At 43.5% G+C, this 18,019-nt stretch overlaps 1 protein-coding gene across 1 annotated transcript; it reads left to right on the top strand.

The window, feature by feature from the left end:
* Window positions 1-309: 309 nt before the first annotated feature.
* Window positions 310-10,996, top strand: auts2a (activator of transcription and developmental regulator AUTS2 a). Its single transcript, XM_076102405.1, has 13 exons — window positions 310-627; window positions 1,845-2,077; window positions 3,036-3,080; window positions 4,189-4,284; window positions 4,394-4,465; window positions 4,843-4,872; window positions 5,514-5,585; window positions 5,949-6,090; window positions 7,410-7,490; window positions 7,581-7,668; window positions 7,786-7,793; window positions 7,949-8,165; window positions 8,405-10,996. Exons 1-13 carry the CDS (start codon window positions 531-533, stop codon window positions 9,657-9,659), a joined length of 2,436 nt encoding a protein of 811 aa, XP_075958520.1. The 5' UTR covers window positions 310-530; the 3' UTR covers window positions 9,660-10,996.
* Window positions 10,997-18,019: the final 7,023 nt, after the last annotated feature.

Genomic DNA, 18,019 nt, shown 5'->3' with positions numbered 1-18,019 from the left:
AAGTGCCTTAACAGAAGCCGTTCAAAGACGGATGCACGTTCTGTTATGCTTGCCAGCGGTGGTTTATTTGCATCCGAGGGTGTTGTGGATGTGGTGTTTTTGCGGATCGTGTTTGCCCTGGATTCTGTGAAGCGCAAGGGAAAGGCAGGGAGGCGTTTGTAAATGGGGGACAGTTGAGGTGTGAAAACACTGTGCTGGGAATTGAGCGTCGGAGCAGATGGAGATGAGGGGATCCGGAGGAACAAGTGTTAATTTTGACTGATCACGCCTGGCTTAACCTGGCTCCCTTCTCCGTCTTTCTCTTTTTTTTTTATCTCTCTCTTTACAGCAGCAGCAGGAGCAGCACCCCAGGCACCAAGCCCCACGGGCCCCCTGCTCCCTCTTTGCACCTCCCCCACCACCCGCCTCCTCCTGCGGCGGCAGCAGCAGCAGCAGCCTCCACCTTCCCGCTGCCCTTGGCGGCTAACCAGAGCACCCCCCACAGCTGCCCCCCTGCCTTGCAGTCCTCGCCGCACCCACATCACCCCAATATGTTCGCTCCTCCAGCAGCCTTGCCTCCACCACCACCACTTACGTCTAGCACCCTGCCAGTACCCGGACATCCTGCTGCTGGGAGTGCCTACTCAGGTAAATAACACAAGCTGCTTCCAAACATCCCCACATCGCCCCCAAGTGATGTGGCAGAGGATTGCACATTCAGCTGACAAAAAGCAACATAAAGCGGACTCTTATGTCAGTTGTTGCATCAGCTTGCCTGGACGGTCGAGATACATGAGAAGTACACGAGGAATAATTTCAGCAGCATTTGAGATGCAGAGACACATAGAATGTTACTCTGGTAATTATTTAAAGAAACAAGCAACCGAGTCCAAGATAAGCCACATGTACTCATGCCAGCGGTTTATAGTCGTGTGGACAGCTCACACTCTTTCTGTCATGCTGTGATTGATCGACTCTCTACACACCAGTAATATCCACCAGCAGGTCAGGCCACATTGCAAAAGTGATTAAGTCCACGCAGTGCCGTCGAGCTAAATGTCAGGGTCAGTGTGAGGAGGGGGGGGGGGGGGGGGGGGGCTCACCTTTAGCAATGTTCCCAGAACTTCCATTTTCACCTTGAGCGGTGTTCATGTGCAGAAAAAAATCAATTTGGTCAATACGGAACGGGGCGCGCTGGATTTTGTTCAAAAGATACTAATGAAATTTTTATGAAGAGAAAATTCCACCCCCACTCCAATAAAGCTTCAAATTAATGCAGAGAAAATATTGTAGTGAGTCACTGTGGAATAGGAAGGATAAGGTTACCCTGGAGCAGATATAATCTCTCAAGGCACGTTTTGTTGAATTTAGAAGAAAAGCCAGTGATTACTTGAAATCCATTCCTTCTCCACAGGCTGTGCAGAGGTTATTAGAACAACAGATGTTGTTGTCTCAGAGGGCCTGCAGTGTATCAAATCACTGCATTTGACAGTTCCAGCAGTCAGACACTTCTAATCATCTCGGGCCTCGCTGACATTTAAAATTACATGCTGATAATCACAGCCATTTCCTGGTTCGCTTTTTTTGTAACTTTGACACGGCTTCCTTTCTTAAGATATACGTAGCTCTCACATTGGAGTCCGGGGCCCTCCTATGTGTCTCTGAGGGGGGGGAATTAGGAATAATGTAGTTTCACTGAAATTAAATTTATAAATTAGAGACACATAAATAACAAGTGATATTATATTTGTGTCTTCCAGAACTTAACTTTCACTACAGCGTAACTTAACTTTCACTACAGCGTAGCTTAGACGTCATTACCAAACCCAGTCCTGATGCTCCCCTCTCTTTCTTTCCTTCTCCAGAGCAAGAACTCCTGCGCCAGGAGCTCAACACCCGTTTCCTGGCCTCCCAGAACGCCGACCGTGGCGCCTCGCTGGGCCCTCCGCCCTACCTGCGCACAGAGTTCCACCAGCACCAGCACCAGCATCAGCACCAACACACCCACCAGCACACCCACCAGCACACCTTCACGCCCTTCCCCCACGCCATCATGCCCACCCCAGCACCGCCCATGGTGCGTACCCCTGCAAGAAATGTGAGGATAAGTAGAACACACCTGTATTGGGTTGGAGGGGGTGGAGACAAAAATATGTCTCTTTTTTTTAAAAGTTTTGCATGTGTGGAGGAGTTTTTACCTTGTGATTTTGAGGGTGAAGATTTGACACAGTTCGACGTGTGTGTGTGTGAGCGGCATGCAAGCCCGAGGCTTTCTGTGGCTGCCAATGATGACCATGTGTGTCAGTCCACACTATAATCATGCCTTTATTTTCCCAGAAAGTTTTTCTAGTGTTTTCTTTGGCATACTCTCCGACTCCAGACTTGAGTCGCCGTTATTTTCTAAATTGGCAATAACTCGCCCGAAGCATGTTAACTTCAGAGCCAGCTTTCAGAGCACAATACACTTAATTCATTCTGAATTTAATGACATCATTTGGTCCCGTTTGGGGGTTTTCATTACTGGCAAATGTCTTGCATTAAGAGCCCCACTGCTTGTTGGGGGAAACCACAGGCAATGGGCGGCTGGACCTAAAACTCAAACAAACACACACACACACACATTCATAACTGTCTGGCCCATAGAGGGTTCCCTTGGCTCTGATGATACCTCAAAGGCAGCACGGCGAGGCCTCTGACAGCTAATGAGGCCATAAAAAGGCTCTTTATGGCTGCAGTGTTTAGTCTCGACTGGGGAAATGTTCGCCCTGAGCCTTCACTGCACCACTAAAATGAGACACAGAACCCACAAAAAGGTCTTCAGATGATTAGGAAAGGGGCAGGATGAAAACAGACTTGTTTGTAAAATCTGTAGAACTTTGAATCTTAGTTTAGATCTTAAATCATAGTGTCAATCTGTAAGCATGTTTTTATTCCTAAAAAAAGGACTGTGATGCATTTTGTATCGGCCTGAAATTAATGAAAGAGGTCAATGCTGTTAAAGGTTCTCATGTTTTCCCTGCAACTTTGTACTGAGCTCTGTTTCATTTCTCCTACAGTTTGAAAAATACCCATCAAAAATTGACCCCTTCTACAGACACAGTGTAAGTTTCCCTACTGCGTAGTGTTGCTTACCCATTTCAGCCCCTGTGTGTGTGTGTGTGTGTGTGTGGGGGTGGGGTTTCCATGCAATTGCTCAACCACTTCCTGATGGACACTGTAAGCATCCCAGCAAATGTGTTTAATGAAGGAGTGCTGGACTTTTAGATCTCGGAGCACAAGATTTATTGTGCTCCTACTTTTCATTTGTATTTGCCTGCTAACAGTAGTGGCTTGCTCACTATTATCACTCACTTAAGGGGACTTATTGGAAACATTGGAGCCCACTCTTGTACCATGTTTGCTAAAGCCTCCAGACACCTGCTGTTTGTGCCTGCTGCACAAATTTGCTTTCCCTTCAACCTGAGCTTTGAGGAAGATTTTAATATCAGAAAAATCACGCGTTTGTCAAATAGATGTTGCAGAATGTTGTTACTTTGTTTGTATGTGCTTCATTTTAGTATTTCCTCGCTGTTATTATGATAGCAGCAAATATCCTGAAGCCATTTCCTCTCTGTAAAGCATACTGACATCTTAAAATGTAATGCACAAGGAGAAACAAGTTGCATTTAAAAAACCTCACAGCAGCCCCTCTAGTGCTTCTAATAATAACTCATCCTGGCAACCCAAGTTTAAATAATTCTGTTGCACCATCCATGATTAAAGGGATGCAAGTTCAGAGACATGAAAAACGTTCTCCACTGCCACTAAATGTTCATTTGATTGACAAGAAAAATGTTAGTGACTCCTTGATTACCTATGTGTTTCTCCACAGGATAGCTTCATGGAAGCCTTCAGCACTTGTTTGGTTTACGTGGGTTTTTGCTTGTATTACAACATTCGAGTTTTCACATCAAAGTAGTGTTTTTCCCTTATTTAAATCCACCGAGAATGAGCCGGGAATATTTTATAAACTTGCAGTTTATGAAACATGTAGGCAATCATTTGCAACTTTCCCCATCCAAGCAGTCTTGGTAAATGTATTGAATGTTGAGGTTCATCCGTCACTGAAACATGTCTGTTCCATCTCCACTGCCCTACATTGCTGTTGTCCTGCATTTCCTTGACAGACCCAACCATCCTCACGCCTCCTCTTCCTCTTGTCTCCCTTAGCTCTTCCATCCCTACCCACCGGCCATGTCTGGCCTTCCGCCCGTCATCCCCCCGACCGGGCCTTTCGGCTCACTGCAGGGCGCCTTTCAGCCCAAGGTAAGACACACAGGGACACCCCCCCCACACACCCACGTTCTCACACACAAACTGAAACTAGGAGTTATTTACAGCGATTCTTGTTTTCCATCTGTTTCCATCTCTCTAGACCTCTAATCCACTTGATGTGTCCACAAGACCAGGAGGCGTCCCACACACATTCTTACAGAAGGACCCCAGGGTAAGGGCACGCACACACACACAGACACACACACTCTAACAGACAACACTTGCAGTGCAGAGGTAACCTTTGAATCTTCTGCTTATGTTGCATAAGACATTGAGTCATCAGATGGAGGCTTTAACACCAAATGATGTCATTGTAAAGACTTTATATGCAGTTAGTTTATAGACAGCACAGATGTTCGTCTGTATTCATTTGTATGCAGAAGGTCACACAAGACGAACCCCTGTGTTAATTACTCCTGAAAGGCTTCATTTTAAAGGGACATTTTAACATTTTAATTTGCTTCATAATGAAAGCCACACACTGAGACTAATTAGAGGCGATCTGACTGACAGCAAAATAACTCAACCTATTTTTATTGCCTCCTGTAGCTAACGGATCCATTCCGGCCCGTTCTCAGGGTGAGTGCTCACTCCCTGCAGTGTCTCAGTCTCCTGCACACACACACACACACACACAATGACAGCCATAATGCCTTAAAGGGTTTTTGCTAATGGCAAGATAGTGTTTTTAATTAAATGAGCACTTCACATAGAGGCAGAGTGTTTTAGTTTATACCACAACAAAGCTCATTTTGGAAAACAGTGCAGACTCTATGTGAAAAGGCTATTGATAGACTTTGCGTGGACATAGACATGCATTCAAATCACAGCTATAATTAATATTCCTCTGTCACATGGCCCATCACCATCATATCTTATCTTTAAGCTATATGTGATTAAAGGTACCATATTAAGCTATCAGTATGTCATCTTCAGGTCACTTGACTGTCAGAAGGGTATGCTGTGTTCATGTCATTGGACCATTCAAGATGGTTGTATGACGTGTGAGGATAAATGCTAATTGACAATGTAGCACTATATCCATTAAATGTGGGTCTAATTACCTTGAGCAACAGACATTGGCTGATGTGAAGATAGTTAAGAACAGAATATATATAAAAATTGGACACACTTCACAATTTACAAGCGTTTACTTTGTAAATTAATAGCAGTAATATCCTCATTTTCCTGCTGGTTAAAGAGTTGTCTTGTATCTACAGAAACCAGGGAAGTGGTGCGCCATGCATGTCCATATCGCCTGGCAGATATACCACCACCAACAGAAAGTGAAGGTGAGGACTCACCTGATTCCTCTGCTTTGTGCTGACACAGTGTGAAGTTAGCTGTGTCCAGTCATTATTCATGATGGTTTGTTTTTCATTAAAAAAAGATAAAGATTAAAAAGTAAAAAATATATATATATATTGATTTCAGTATGTTTTAAATGTTTATTGATCGCATTTATTTTGGCCGGGATAATCGTGACATGACATGTTCATATCGTCCCATCCTTACCTGCAACCACCTCACAAAGTGTCCTTGGTTAAGACAACTATCCAGTTGTTGACTTAGTCGTTTACTTTAGAATCAATTGTTTCATCATTGTATAAAGGGGTTTTACATGTGTTCCTCTCTGTCCATCTGCCTTCTTCTAGCAGCAGATGCAGGTCGACCCTCACAAGCTAGACTTTGGCCTCAAGCCTGACTTCCTGAGTCGACCTCCGGGCCCCAGCCTCTTCGGGGCCATCCATCACCCCAACGACTTGGCACGGCCCGCCACGCTCTTCTCCGCCGCGGGTGAGTGTGTGTCAGGTGTCTTGGTGGGACGATTGAGTGATGGTAACAACGGTACCTACTGACACACAGCAGCAGTCGGTCAAGTCAGTCCGTTGCTTATATTATTGTAACAGAGTTCAGCTGTGTGTGCCTCTACCTTTTAATTAACTGAATACTAATTAGACATCGACATAATAACACTTACAGTTGTGTCCAAAATAATAGCTATGTGTTTAAAAACATGAGTAAAGACCAAAATCCTCCAAATCAAACATGAGGACAAATTTGAAAAATGAATATTCGGCTGATTTCTTGGTTTTGCCTCAGAAACAGCATTTTTTATGTCACCCCACAAGTTTTCTATTGGATTAAGGTCCGGGGATTGGGCTGGCCTCCGTAACGTTAATCTTGTTGGTCTGGAACCAAGATGCTGCTCTCTTACTGGTGTGTTTGGGGTCGTTGTCTTGTTGAAACACCCATTTCAATGGCATTTCCTCTTCGGCATAATGCAACATGGACCTCTTCAAGTATTTTGATGTATTCAAACTGATCCCTGGTGCGATAAATAGGCCCGACACCATAGCATGAGAAACATCCCCATATCATGATGCATGCGTCACCATGCTTCACTGTCTTCACAGTGTACTGTGGCTTGAATTCAGTGTTTGGGGGTTGTCTGACAAACACTGAATTTAGAAATGATTACTCATACTATTTTAATACTATTATTTTGAAATATTACTTAAAAAAGGACACAACAACATAACTTTGTAGCCTATTGAATAGGTCCTATTTTCTGCCCGCAGCATCATTCCAGTTAACAACAGTGACTCCCACCTTAAATTCAATAGGGAACGTTTGAAAGACTATATTATTTATTCCTCATCTTGAGGAATACAGTTTTTCTTTCCTGTGTGACCTGCTAAACTTAACTTGTGGTGGAACTGGCTGCAATGCGAGTTGCACCACATTAGTCAGGGCCGGTTCTGACCACACTGCAAGCATGGCTAAAAACTCTGATAACTACTAACAACATATTGACAGATATTCCCTTCTTTTTCTTTACATAGCCCAAACAGTCATTTAGATTTAGATTCAATGGGTTTTCTTTTATGTTGAAAGAATGTACTGAGCTGGACAAACTACCGTGTTAGTGCTCTCTAGTGGACAAACTATGTTATGGCGACAACATATTTAAACTGCCTCATTTCTAAACATTTTTGTCAGGCTCTAGTTGATTTAAAAAAGGTAAATAAGTGTACGTATAAAACAGTAGTTTAACAAACAATCCTCACTCAGTCAGCGGTTGACGTTTCTGTGATGCCTCTCTCCCACTTCAGGTCCCACACACCCATCAGCAGGTCCTTTCGGTCATCCGCCCCACCATCCTGGAAACTTCCTCGCTCCAGCACCTCACTTAGGTACCTTTAAATTCAGTTCTTCTCAGTCTCGATCTGAAATAGGTAAATGATGTGATTGGATTCATGGTAACATGTGGTGTCTCCCTCCAGAACCTTTTGGTAGGCCTGTGTCATTTGGCGGACTGGGAACCCTCAGTTCATCGGCCTTCGGGGGACTGGGCAATCCAGCACTAAGTGAGTTTTAACCTCATTAATGATGCTGTTGGTTACCATGCAGCCACTCTCTGTTACTGCCCAACATCAGTATGGCTGGAATACGCCTTTCATGGTTGCTGTTGTAATGTTTCCAATCTAGTAATTCAGGTTTTAGAGATAGTGTTGCTCATGCTACATAAGAGCATCAGCAGAGTATAATTTAAATATTGATATTCATCTGTGCAAATTGTCGAGATACGCGTTTAACTTGCGTCCTGCTGTGTTTTTTCCACGTGTTGAATCCCTAACTGCGGCCAACGCAGTGTTCGGCCATAAAGATGGCCCCAACGCACATCAGCACTTCAACAGCGGCCACCAGGAGCCGTGGAACCGCCTGCACCGTACGCCGCCCTCCTTCCCCACACCGCCACCCTGGCTGAAACCCGGAGACTCTGAGAGGAGCGCCTCAGCCAGCTCGCACGAGAGGGACCGAGACTCTGACAAACGGGACTCGTTGGTCAGTAAAGACGACAAAGACAGGTGGGTGATCCCAAACGTGACTCCTCTCGCTCAAGTCCTGTCACCTCACCCCAAAAACATACATAGATAAAAAGGAGTTTAGGTACATATTTAGATTTTGTTTGATCAGTTATGTTATCTTTTTATTTGTCTTTGTATACTGGATGTCTTAGCTTATTATTTCAATTATGAAAAAAATGGAATAATCAGTTAGTCTATGGTTACTGATACTGATGGAGGGACTTTCTTTATGCTTATAGGGACTCTGTAGAAAAGCGCCATTCGAGCCATCCGTCTCCAGTCCCCGTCAGCCTCCTGGGCCACACCCGGCCTCCTGAGCACCACAGGAACCACCTGCCCCCTGCTTCTGGAGAGCCTCAGAGGGACAAGGAGAAGGCCAAAGACAGGGAGAGGGAGCACTCAGACTCCTGGAAAGACAACGGCACAGATGACCATAAGCTCAAAGACAACCAGCACAGCGACAAGGACACACCTGTCATCCACGACGGCCGAGTGTCGGAGGACAAAATGTCCAACAGGGGGACTCCGTCGCCCTATGTCCGGCAGACCAGCCTCGAACGTCCCAACAACGGGCTGAGCAGGGAGGTCCTGGAGAAAAAGGTAGAGCTGCCATACGAGCACCAGAAGAAGAACAGCGAGGTGAAAGTGAAGGAGGAGCGGAAGGAGGAGCGGAAGGAGGAGCGGAAGGAAGAGCAGGATGGAGCCACAGAGAGGGCAAGTGAGCACCCAACACAGGCACCCTCCACGCCGAACCTCCACCCTCCCTCCTCGATGCCTATGCCCATGAGCATGGCTGGCGTTCACCCCATCAACAGCATCAGCGGGCTGGAGAGAACTCGAATGGTGGCGCCCTTCATGGGTATCAGCCCCATCCCAGGAGCTGACAGGTTCCCTTACCCTGCCTTCCACTGGGACCCAATGAGAGACCCTTACAGGGGCCTGGACATTCACAGACGGGACCCTTTGGCCAGGGAACTGTTGCTAAGGAATGACCCTCTGCACCGGCTGGCAGTGCCGCGCCTCTACGAGGCTGAGCGCTCCTACAGGGACCGTGAGCCTCACGACTTTAATCGTGACCACATCCACCCTCTGGCCCTGGAGCAGAGGAGGGAGCATGAGCGTGCCCATCTGGAGGAGCGAGAGCGCCTCAACATGCTCAGAGAGGACTATGAGCACGGGCGCCTCCACCCCGTAATGCACCATCCTGCCCTTGATGGACACCTGCCACACCCGGCCCAGGGCCTCATGGCCCCTGGACTCCCAGGCATGCACTACTCCAGGATGAGCCCCTCGGCTGCAGCGGCAGCTGCTGTAGCTGCAGCCTCCGCCCATCAGAACGGTATCCTGAACAAAACCCCGCCCACCGCCTCTCTGAGTGCCCCGCCCCCTCTCATCCCCACGCTGGGTGCCCGGCCCGGCTCACCCAGACGGACTACTCCCCTGGCCACAGATATCAGAGACAGACCGGCTCACAAAGACATCGAGGCACGGTGAGCTGAGCCTCGGCAGACGGACCCTGCAGCTCTGTGCCTCACCAACACTGAACTCACACCAAGCACTTAGCTTTGGGCAAAGCAAGACTGTAAGATAGCTGTGAATAACTTATGGGAGCCAGAGAAATGCCCTCACAATGAATTGTTTTTGTATAAAACTACAAAGAGACAATAATCATGGAACAAAAAAAAAGATTTTTCAAAGATGTTTCTTCCGGTTTGCTCCAGCTTTTTGTGTGCATTCTGTCTCCTGTACGGCGAAGTGACGCGGGGTGAGAGGTACTTTATCACTGACAGACAGCAAAGTGTGTAGATAATGTGTACAGTCGCTGTGCTCACTCTGTATGGATTCAAAATCATGGTACAAATATGCAAAAGGATGTTTTGAAAGCTTTACTTTGAACACATGTAAATAGAGGAGTATTACAGCAGTGATTCAGAATGTGCTTTTTGCTTTTTGCCTTTTGTTTTTTCGGTTGACGCAGCTGATTAGCATTGTACCAGAGACCCCATGTTCAACTATGCAACAAATGTCTCGGCTCCCTTTCTGAAAGCTGGCCTTCTCACCACTGACTGTGTAACAATAACGGACAAACGGCTGTATTCTCTCCACAACTCACACACACACACACACACTGGGTCCACGCTTTAACCGATCCACGCAGATGTTGTCGGTCGCAATTTGGATTAAACAAAAAGGTTATGTCTTGAGACGTATTCTCTCTCAAATATAATCAATTGTACTGACAATCCAAAAAAAAAACAGTTGAAGGAGGAATTGCATTTTAAAGATTTTCAATGTAAAAAAGACAGCAGCACAAATGTCAACTCTCTTCCTTCTCTCAGTTACGACCAGTCTTGTTCTGGGGAGAATGCAGCACATTTACCACCATGGCAGCACATTCGCCCTACTGAAGGAGTGTAAAGTACATGTTTTGGAAATAGGTTCTGTTGGTCAAACAGTGTATTAAAGTGCGTTCCTGAGTTGTTGTACCTACAAAATGAAAAGACAAAAAAAGCAAGTCTAAACTATGGACAGTTTGTTTCTAATGAGCAGAGATCTATTTTAGTAGTCCACTGAAGGTTTAGTTGTGCGCTTCAAACTCTGTGATATCATGTTGTGCAGTGTTTTTTAATCCAACATAAAAATGTCCACCGGAGCCATAGTGGTTAGTCGATGCGTATTGCAAAAAGATTGTTAAATGAGATTTTTTGTTTTTGGCTGTTAACCATGTACAGGGAAAAAAAGTGAAGTCTTTCTAGATCATGTACAAAAATGAAAAAAATGAAGCGACTGAATCTTCAGCATGCTCCTCATTTAAACTTGTGTTATGTAAATTGTGCCATGTTATTAAAAAATGTGTACTAACCCTGTCTATGGGGCTTTCATTCCTACTGAGGTGAGTAAACAGGCCATCTTTCTTCTTTGACACTCCACTTCCACAGTTAATGACTTTCTGCATTAGACCCCCATGGAGGATAAACTACCTTGGGTACCACTCTCACATTGGAAGTATTTATTTAAGAGTGCTACTGATTATGGAGTTACAAAGTAATGATTTTGTCTCTTGATAGTCAGAAGAGCCAGATGATGAAGCATGTCTCGTTCCCCACATCTCTGCGGCACCAGTAGGTGCCGACTTACTAGAAAATTGCTTGGTAACGTTTAATACCGCGGAAACATCACGCGTCACACCACATCAACTACTTGGACAAATGAGTGCTTGTGTTCGGTTCAATAACAGTGCTTTAAGCATCAGCAGCCTTCACTCGTGAGTCATGGGACAGTACTTGTGTATTCATCAGAGGATGCGAGAGTTATTGACATTCCCATTACACTGAATAACCACAGCATTCATGCACCCTTCTCTGATTGATGTTAAGCGCCGAAGCGCCCAGGTCATGCATCAATCAAACGTTGGCTCCATCAGTCAGTGGTGGGAAATGTGAATTGCCTGTATTTTTCCTCCTGCTCCGAGGACCAACACTAATTTTCCTTGCAGCGTGCGGTAGTTCAGGCTCTGGACCAGGAGAGAGCGCCAAAACGATGGCGATCTGCTGCAAGACTACTTGTTTTTTTTAGCAATGGTTCCAGCTTCTCAAATGTGAATATTTTCTGGAATTGTTCAGTCATGTACAAGCTCTAATCGGGGTCTTGTTGAAGGTTCTTAAAGGATTTTCTGCGTTTCTCTTCCTGATATCTCTGTAAATCAAAGATCTTTGGATTTTGGCCTGAAACATCAAGTGCTACTAAGGGCTGGATTATTTTCTGATATTTAACAGACCGAATAACTAATCAAGAAAATAATCTGACATTAAATCATCGTTAAGTAAGAAGTGAACATTGGTTGCAACTTCATTTTTTTTTTTTCAATAAATGTGAATCTGCTGCTGATTGATTTAAATAATAATTTAGTTGAAATGATCAGAAAATGCTGATAATTCCTCTAGTGTTAAGATGACATTTAGCTCGTCATGTCCAACAGTTTAAAATCAAAAGATGCTTTTTAGAAAATGAAGACAAGAAGCAAATCTTCACATTTCTGAAGCTGGAACTAGAAACCGTCTGCTGTCTCTGCTTGAAAAATAAATCATATCATTGATTGTTCAACTTCATTGTTCAATCATTTCAGCTCATCTCTCTGTGAAACTAACTCCTTCCAGCCTGGTCAGCAGTTCAGAGACCATCTACATGCAGGTATGTGGTTTACCTCAGTCATGAGATCCACCTCCAATCTCTGCATCACAGCTATTGTGCTCTCCCTTCAGCTGCTGGCTGCTTCTATCAGCTATTCCTGGAACAGCCTAATTAAGCACCGGCAAAGGAAACTACACTGTCGCTGAGTAAACTGCTTTTGGCTGTTGCTACAAATCCTCCCTCCGCTGCAGGTTTAATGTATCAAAGCTCCTCCCCTCGATATGCCACATCCTGCGAAGGGCCGGGGCGAGGCTCAGATGGACGGACATGAGAAACCACAAACGTATTGTTAAACATCTAGAAGTCATCTACTGATGGATTGAAACAACTACTGGAAAATCCTGCAATACTCATTATTTATGAGGAAACGGTGCACAAAGTGAGCATCCAGTCAGAGTATTCACACCAACATCATTTAGCTCAAAGCTACTCATTCAGCCAGAGTGGATGTAATTACCCTAAACTGCAGCCAGATGCAATCGCTATCAAGAATCCCATGAAGTAAGTGCCTGGAAGCAATAGAGACACACTATCCACTGTGCTGACAGACAGAGGCTTCAGATTAATGAGGTCTGACAGCCGGGCTGATGGGGTTTCAGTGCAAATGCAACTTCTTTATCAGACCGAACACTGACAACAGACATAAAAACAACAGAGAGGACTGAGACGACGCAGCTCCTCTAGAGTTTTACAGATCAGTGAGTGATGGATGTGGTTACTCCATGGACTACAGAGGTTCCATGTTGTGAAAGCTCGAGACTGATCCAACGAAAAACTCTCAATTAACTTGTTAAACAACTTATTAGCAGGTACTTACACTGCGAAAACCTTTCTTGATTATCCGTCAGAGGAACCGACCTGCAATGAGATACGAAGGGCAAAGTGTCAATCAAAGTCAGTGCTGCAGAAAACTGGTTCTCTCTTTGAGCTGCCTTGTTTTTGATATTTTAGAAAATTGAAGCCTCAAAAAGTTATTGTTTTAGATTGGTATTATGCATTTTTATGGTATCAGACCGGGTCTTGGGTTGTTTAAAGATGCCAATGAGGTTGCTTTGTAGTATTTTGAACAACACAATTTGTATTCCTGATTCCAAAATAAGGGTGTACTCCTGTATCTTGTGTTATGTAGCTCGTCGTTGTTGTTGCCTTTCTAGGCCAGGAAACAAGTAAATAAGTAAAACATTTTGTTTGTCAGACAATAGTGAAAAATGAGCATCACATTTTTCCACAGCCCAAGTTAATGTCTTCACATTACTTGTTCTGTTCAACCAACAGTTCAAAAACACAAAGTATTCCATTTGCAATCATAGAAGACTGAGCATACACTTTTGGAATTACCTCGATTATTAAGCATTTTATGAAAAGTGCTGCAGATTGAGTTTCAGCTGTACTATTTTATTAGAACTGTTTGCTGCAGTTATCAAGGTTTAATGAGCAGCCTACTAGTGTTTTGTGCTAAATAAGACGTGTTGTGCTGAAAACAACTAACGAGTTCAATGTTTTGATAGAAGACAGTTTGCTAATGGCTTTAGGGGAATCCCTGAGACGCTGAGTGAATGTTAATAACTCTACCATGATGCTGTTACACTCTGAGAAACTTAATTTACCTCCTTATTTACTTTGACACCTGTACTGCGCCACGTCCCTCTGGTCATGTAAACAGCTTTTTGAACACAAGGTGGCAGCGGAGTACACTCCAACACTGTAAGGGGAGACAAAGGAGAGTTTCAGTGGATGGATGCTGTACAGCAGGTAGTACACAGTGGCAATGTCATCTCATTTGACCTGAGAGAGGAGAACCAGTTTGGCAGGTTGACTTCCTCTGACCACCATCATACGCTTGGTATTTACCTGCATTGAAAGGAACACCGTCATCACACATGCTGTCAAACAGGAAGAGCAGAGTGGCACGACATTCCTTTGGGAGTCTCGTCCGTGTGTTTGTGCTCAGCCAGGAAGCAAATAAAGCCACGGTCCTCCTCGCCTGTCAGCAGGCTGAACCCTGAAGCCTGGAATTCATCTCAATACTGAGAGTCATCTGTCTCATAACTGGTGGCGCACCTCTCTGTGCTCACATGATATCAGCAAACAAGAACATTTGACGCCTCAGCGTTAATGTAAACAAAACCTGTCTCTGGGTTATGCAAAACACGGAGGATTAAACCCTGAGAGAAATACAACTATCTGGGACACACCTGAGATCCGATGTCCCTTTCTTACCGACTGTACTGTACATATCCTCACTATGACCTTCATTATATGTAGTACAATGCTCTGGCCCTGACTAGTAGACCCTAGAAAAAGAAACAATTATTATGTGGGAATGTTCATAGTCTTTTCTTCCTGCTGACAACAGTTAATCACATCCAAACAAACACACTGAAACGCTCCTAAAAATACTTTCTTGTTTATAAATGGGAAGGCATCCCATTCTCAGTGGTAACATTCCCCTGGTGTTTCTGCTCTCCTGAGAAAAAGCCCATAAACACAAGCCTACCAGTACCGCTGTCGGCTCCTCTACTGGGATTAAGCTGATGCTCAGGCCTCCCAAACAGAGTTGGTTCATTCATCATTAGTTGAATCATCGAATGTTAAATTCTGGAAGGGAGGAGATCAAAAGAGCAAGAGCTGGCCTCAAATATGAACCGCTGTATTAGTGCACAGAGCCTCCGCTGAACCCAGGGACATTAGCATAATGCTTCAGACGTATGTATCCCATAATCTTTTCACACCGACTGCTCACAGTGGTCAGGATGAGACGAGGCATATTTGCTTAAACTACTATGTAAACGTTTTCTGACTGCAGCTGTACGCCCGTTTCAAAATACAGATTTGTTTTATTAACCTTAATAGATTCTTTTGATCTTCCCACTTCCCTGGTCATACTGTACATGTCTTGTTTGATGTTAGGCCCTCTGAATGATAGCTTGACTGGACTGCAGTGTCTTAAGATGAGGCTTGAAAGACATTACAGAAGCCGTGTGTCAAACCAACATGAATACGTACAGCAGATGGAGATAAACACTTGGGCGCTGTCTCTCTGTAGGCAGGAACGTTCTCACGCAGCCATGACCTTCAAAAGACAAACGCAGCTACAATGTGACAGAAGAAAACAGGACAACTGTTTGTTTATCCCAACTGATGAAGGGGTCCTCCAGACATGTTGCATTTCACTACTCCTGCTTGTTATGTATTCTTACTTCTCAACAAGATAGTCAAGGTTCATCATGCTGACCCAGATATCATGAAAACAACGCACCTTAATCCTACAGGTTTCATCTTGTTTCCTGTGCTTTAGGACGACCTTCACACTATACTATGTACTATGTACAATACTGTACTATGATATTTATACATACTGTATATATTTACACTATACATTATATATGTACAGTATGTACTAGGCATATTTTACTATGACATTTTTACTACTGCATACTATAATTTGATATTTCTTACTTTTTTAGGGCATACTCTACAACACTTAAATATTGTGAAGCACATTTTTACATACTATACAATGACAGTTTAATGACACACTAACTGACATTTTATATTGCTATATGATATTTTTACAATGCTTTTTTGGCGCTGACAGTTTTCTCATGGCATTCTATAGTTGTTTTTGGCAAACTACACTTATTTGTTTTTTAATGATATTTCTATGACTTATGACATAATATACCGATATTGTTATGACATTTCTATTGACATACTATATTGTGAATTTGTTATGTCATCCTATACTTACTGAACCAATACTTTGCTTTGCTGGTGTTTCCTTACTCTGCGTTCGTCCAGCATCCTCTGCTCGTCTCAGTCTAGTCTGGAGGCGGCTGAGCTTCTTCTGATCAGCCTCCCTTTGGTTCTCCAGCTCCTCCTCCAGCGCTTTCTAGAGGATGGATACGCAAAAAAACACATGACAGACACAAAATCATTACAATATAAAAATCATGTAATTTGACTGTTTCGTTTCCAGCTGTGTACAGACGGTAGGGTTTTTCAGGTCCACCTCTCTTCACCTTGACGTCCTCGTCTGTTGCTCCTCCCCCAGCACCACGGGTCTTTCCTTTGAGAACCAACAAGCAGGCAAATGAGATCCTTCAATGGGCTGGAATGTCAGCTTCAGGTAATTCTGAAGTTCTAGACTTGAGCGATAATGACATTCTTGGGAAGTGTAAATCACACTAAATTAAGTCTGAATGTCAGCCAATGAAATTTAAATATTTTGCATGAAACACAATTCAATCATATTTTTACAGCGCAAGATCACAAATCACATAACTTATATATAGCTGCATATATACAAGTGTGTAACATATAAAACCACCTGTCTTGCAACACAACTGACAGTTAAAGCAAAAAACATGCAACAATAATACACTTTTATAGAATTGATAGTTATATAGTTAACATTAACACTGGAAGAGGAGAATTGCATAATATTCATGAATAAAATGACAGATATGCAGAATTTGGACAACACTGAAGACTTCCATCGTTCCCACGGACTATAAATACCAGTGAACCTGTCACCATCTATACGATGAAAATAAATTCAGACTTTTAATTGCATGAATTTGAAGTTGAACCATGTTTAGACAATAAAACCAACCTTAGTGTATGAAATAAAAAGTGGAAATCTGCACTGATAAATATTTTCTATTTATTTTGTGGGTAATTCATAATTTTAATATAATTACTCTTGTATGAAAGTGTATTTTTTGCAGAGATGCACCCATTTGTCACAACCGCAAACTGTCCAAAATAAGGTGTGGAGGAACAGCTTTTGGAACAACTATTTAATTTTTGACACTGAAGGAGCTGTCGGAACTTTTTGGCGAGTGGAAAATTGCATTTTATGGGTTGCATTTCCCTTTGAACGTAATTAGAATTAACATAAGTGTCATAAAGGCCCCAAAAGTGTAGCGCAATACCTATGATAAATAGTACTTTAGTAAAAGTTAAATTACAAGTAAAAGTAAATAAAATTATTTTACAGAGAGTAAACTGAGTAGGTGGGAATAAATTGTTACTCCCACCCCTGCTATTAATAATTGTGTTCGTTCAAAGTAACTTTAAATTCACAGGGTGTAAAACCAGGCCCAGTAGAGAAAGCTTATTTGCCTGAAACATAGTCGAGGTGACACATAGCAGACAGCTAGTGGCTGTGGCGGCACCCGCCTGTCACTCAAAACGGCCTTAAAGGACATTGAGCCTTAATATAATTCAAACGGGTAAGTCATGATGAGGAAGACACCTACAGAGACCAAAACCATTTTTAGCACCAGGCTGTAAATGTTCATTTCTGCTGTCTACGGGGATTAACTCCCTTTTGGAGCCAACCTCAAGTGGCCATTTAATGACCTTCAGTTTTTGGCGCTACTGGCTTCATTTTTCAGCCTCAGAGATTTCCGCTCGGTATCGTCATCCATCCATTCAAAGCCTCTATTAAGGTTTTTGAATGAAGCTTTGAATGTCTGCTCGTACAGTACGAACAGTACAAACCTCCCTTTGTTTGTGAGCTGCAGCAAGGTTTTGAACGACTAAACGGTGATAAATTTGGATTGAAGCAGGATATTTCATTAGATAAAAACATGTTGGGAATTTAGGAAATTATTACATCCATCGTTTTTCAATAGACTTGAAGTTTCGGCCTTCAA

This window comes from Anarhichas minor, unplaced genomic scaffold (assembly GCF_050575085.1).
Source record: "Anarhichas minor isolate MPS153535 unplaced genomic scaffold, ASM5057508v1 ptg000027l, whole genome shotgun sequence".
Lineage (NCBI taxonomy): Eukaryota > Metazoa > Chordata > Actinopteri > Perciformes > Anarhichadidae > Anarhichas > Anarhichas minor.
This window is presented reverse-complemented; position numbering and strand designations above follow the sequence as displayed.

Excerpts from the sequence above, each read along its gene's own strand:
- auts2a (XM_076102405.1), top strand. The coding sequence starts at position 531 with ATGTTCGCTCCTCCAGCAGCCTTGCCTCCACCACCACCACTTACGTCT. Across the intron at positions 2,078-3,035 it reads TGCGTACCCCTGCAAGAAAT|TTTGAAAAATACCCATCAAA; the intron begins GTGAGGATAAGT and ends TTTCTCCTACAG. Across the intron at positions 5,586-5,948 it reads ACCACCAACAGAAAGTGAAG|CAGCAGATGCAGGTCGACCC; the intron begins GTGAGGACTCAC and ends GCCTTCTTCTAG.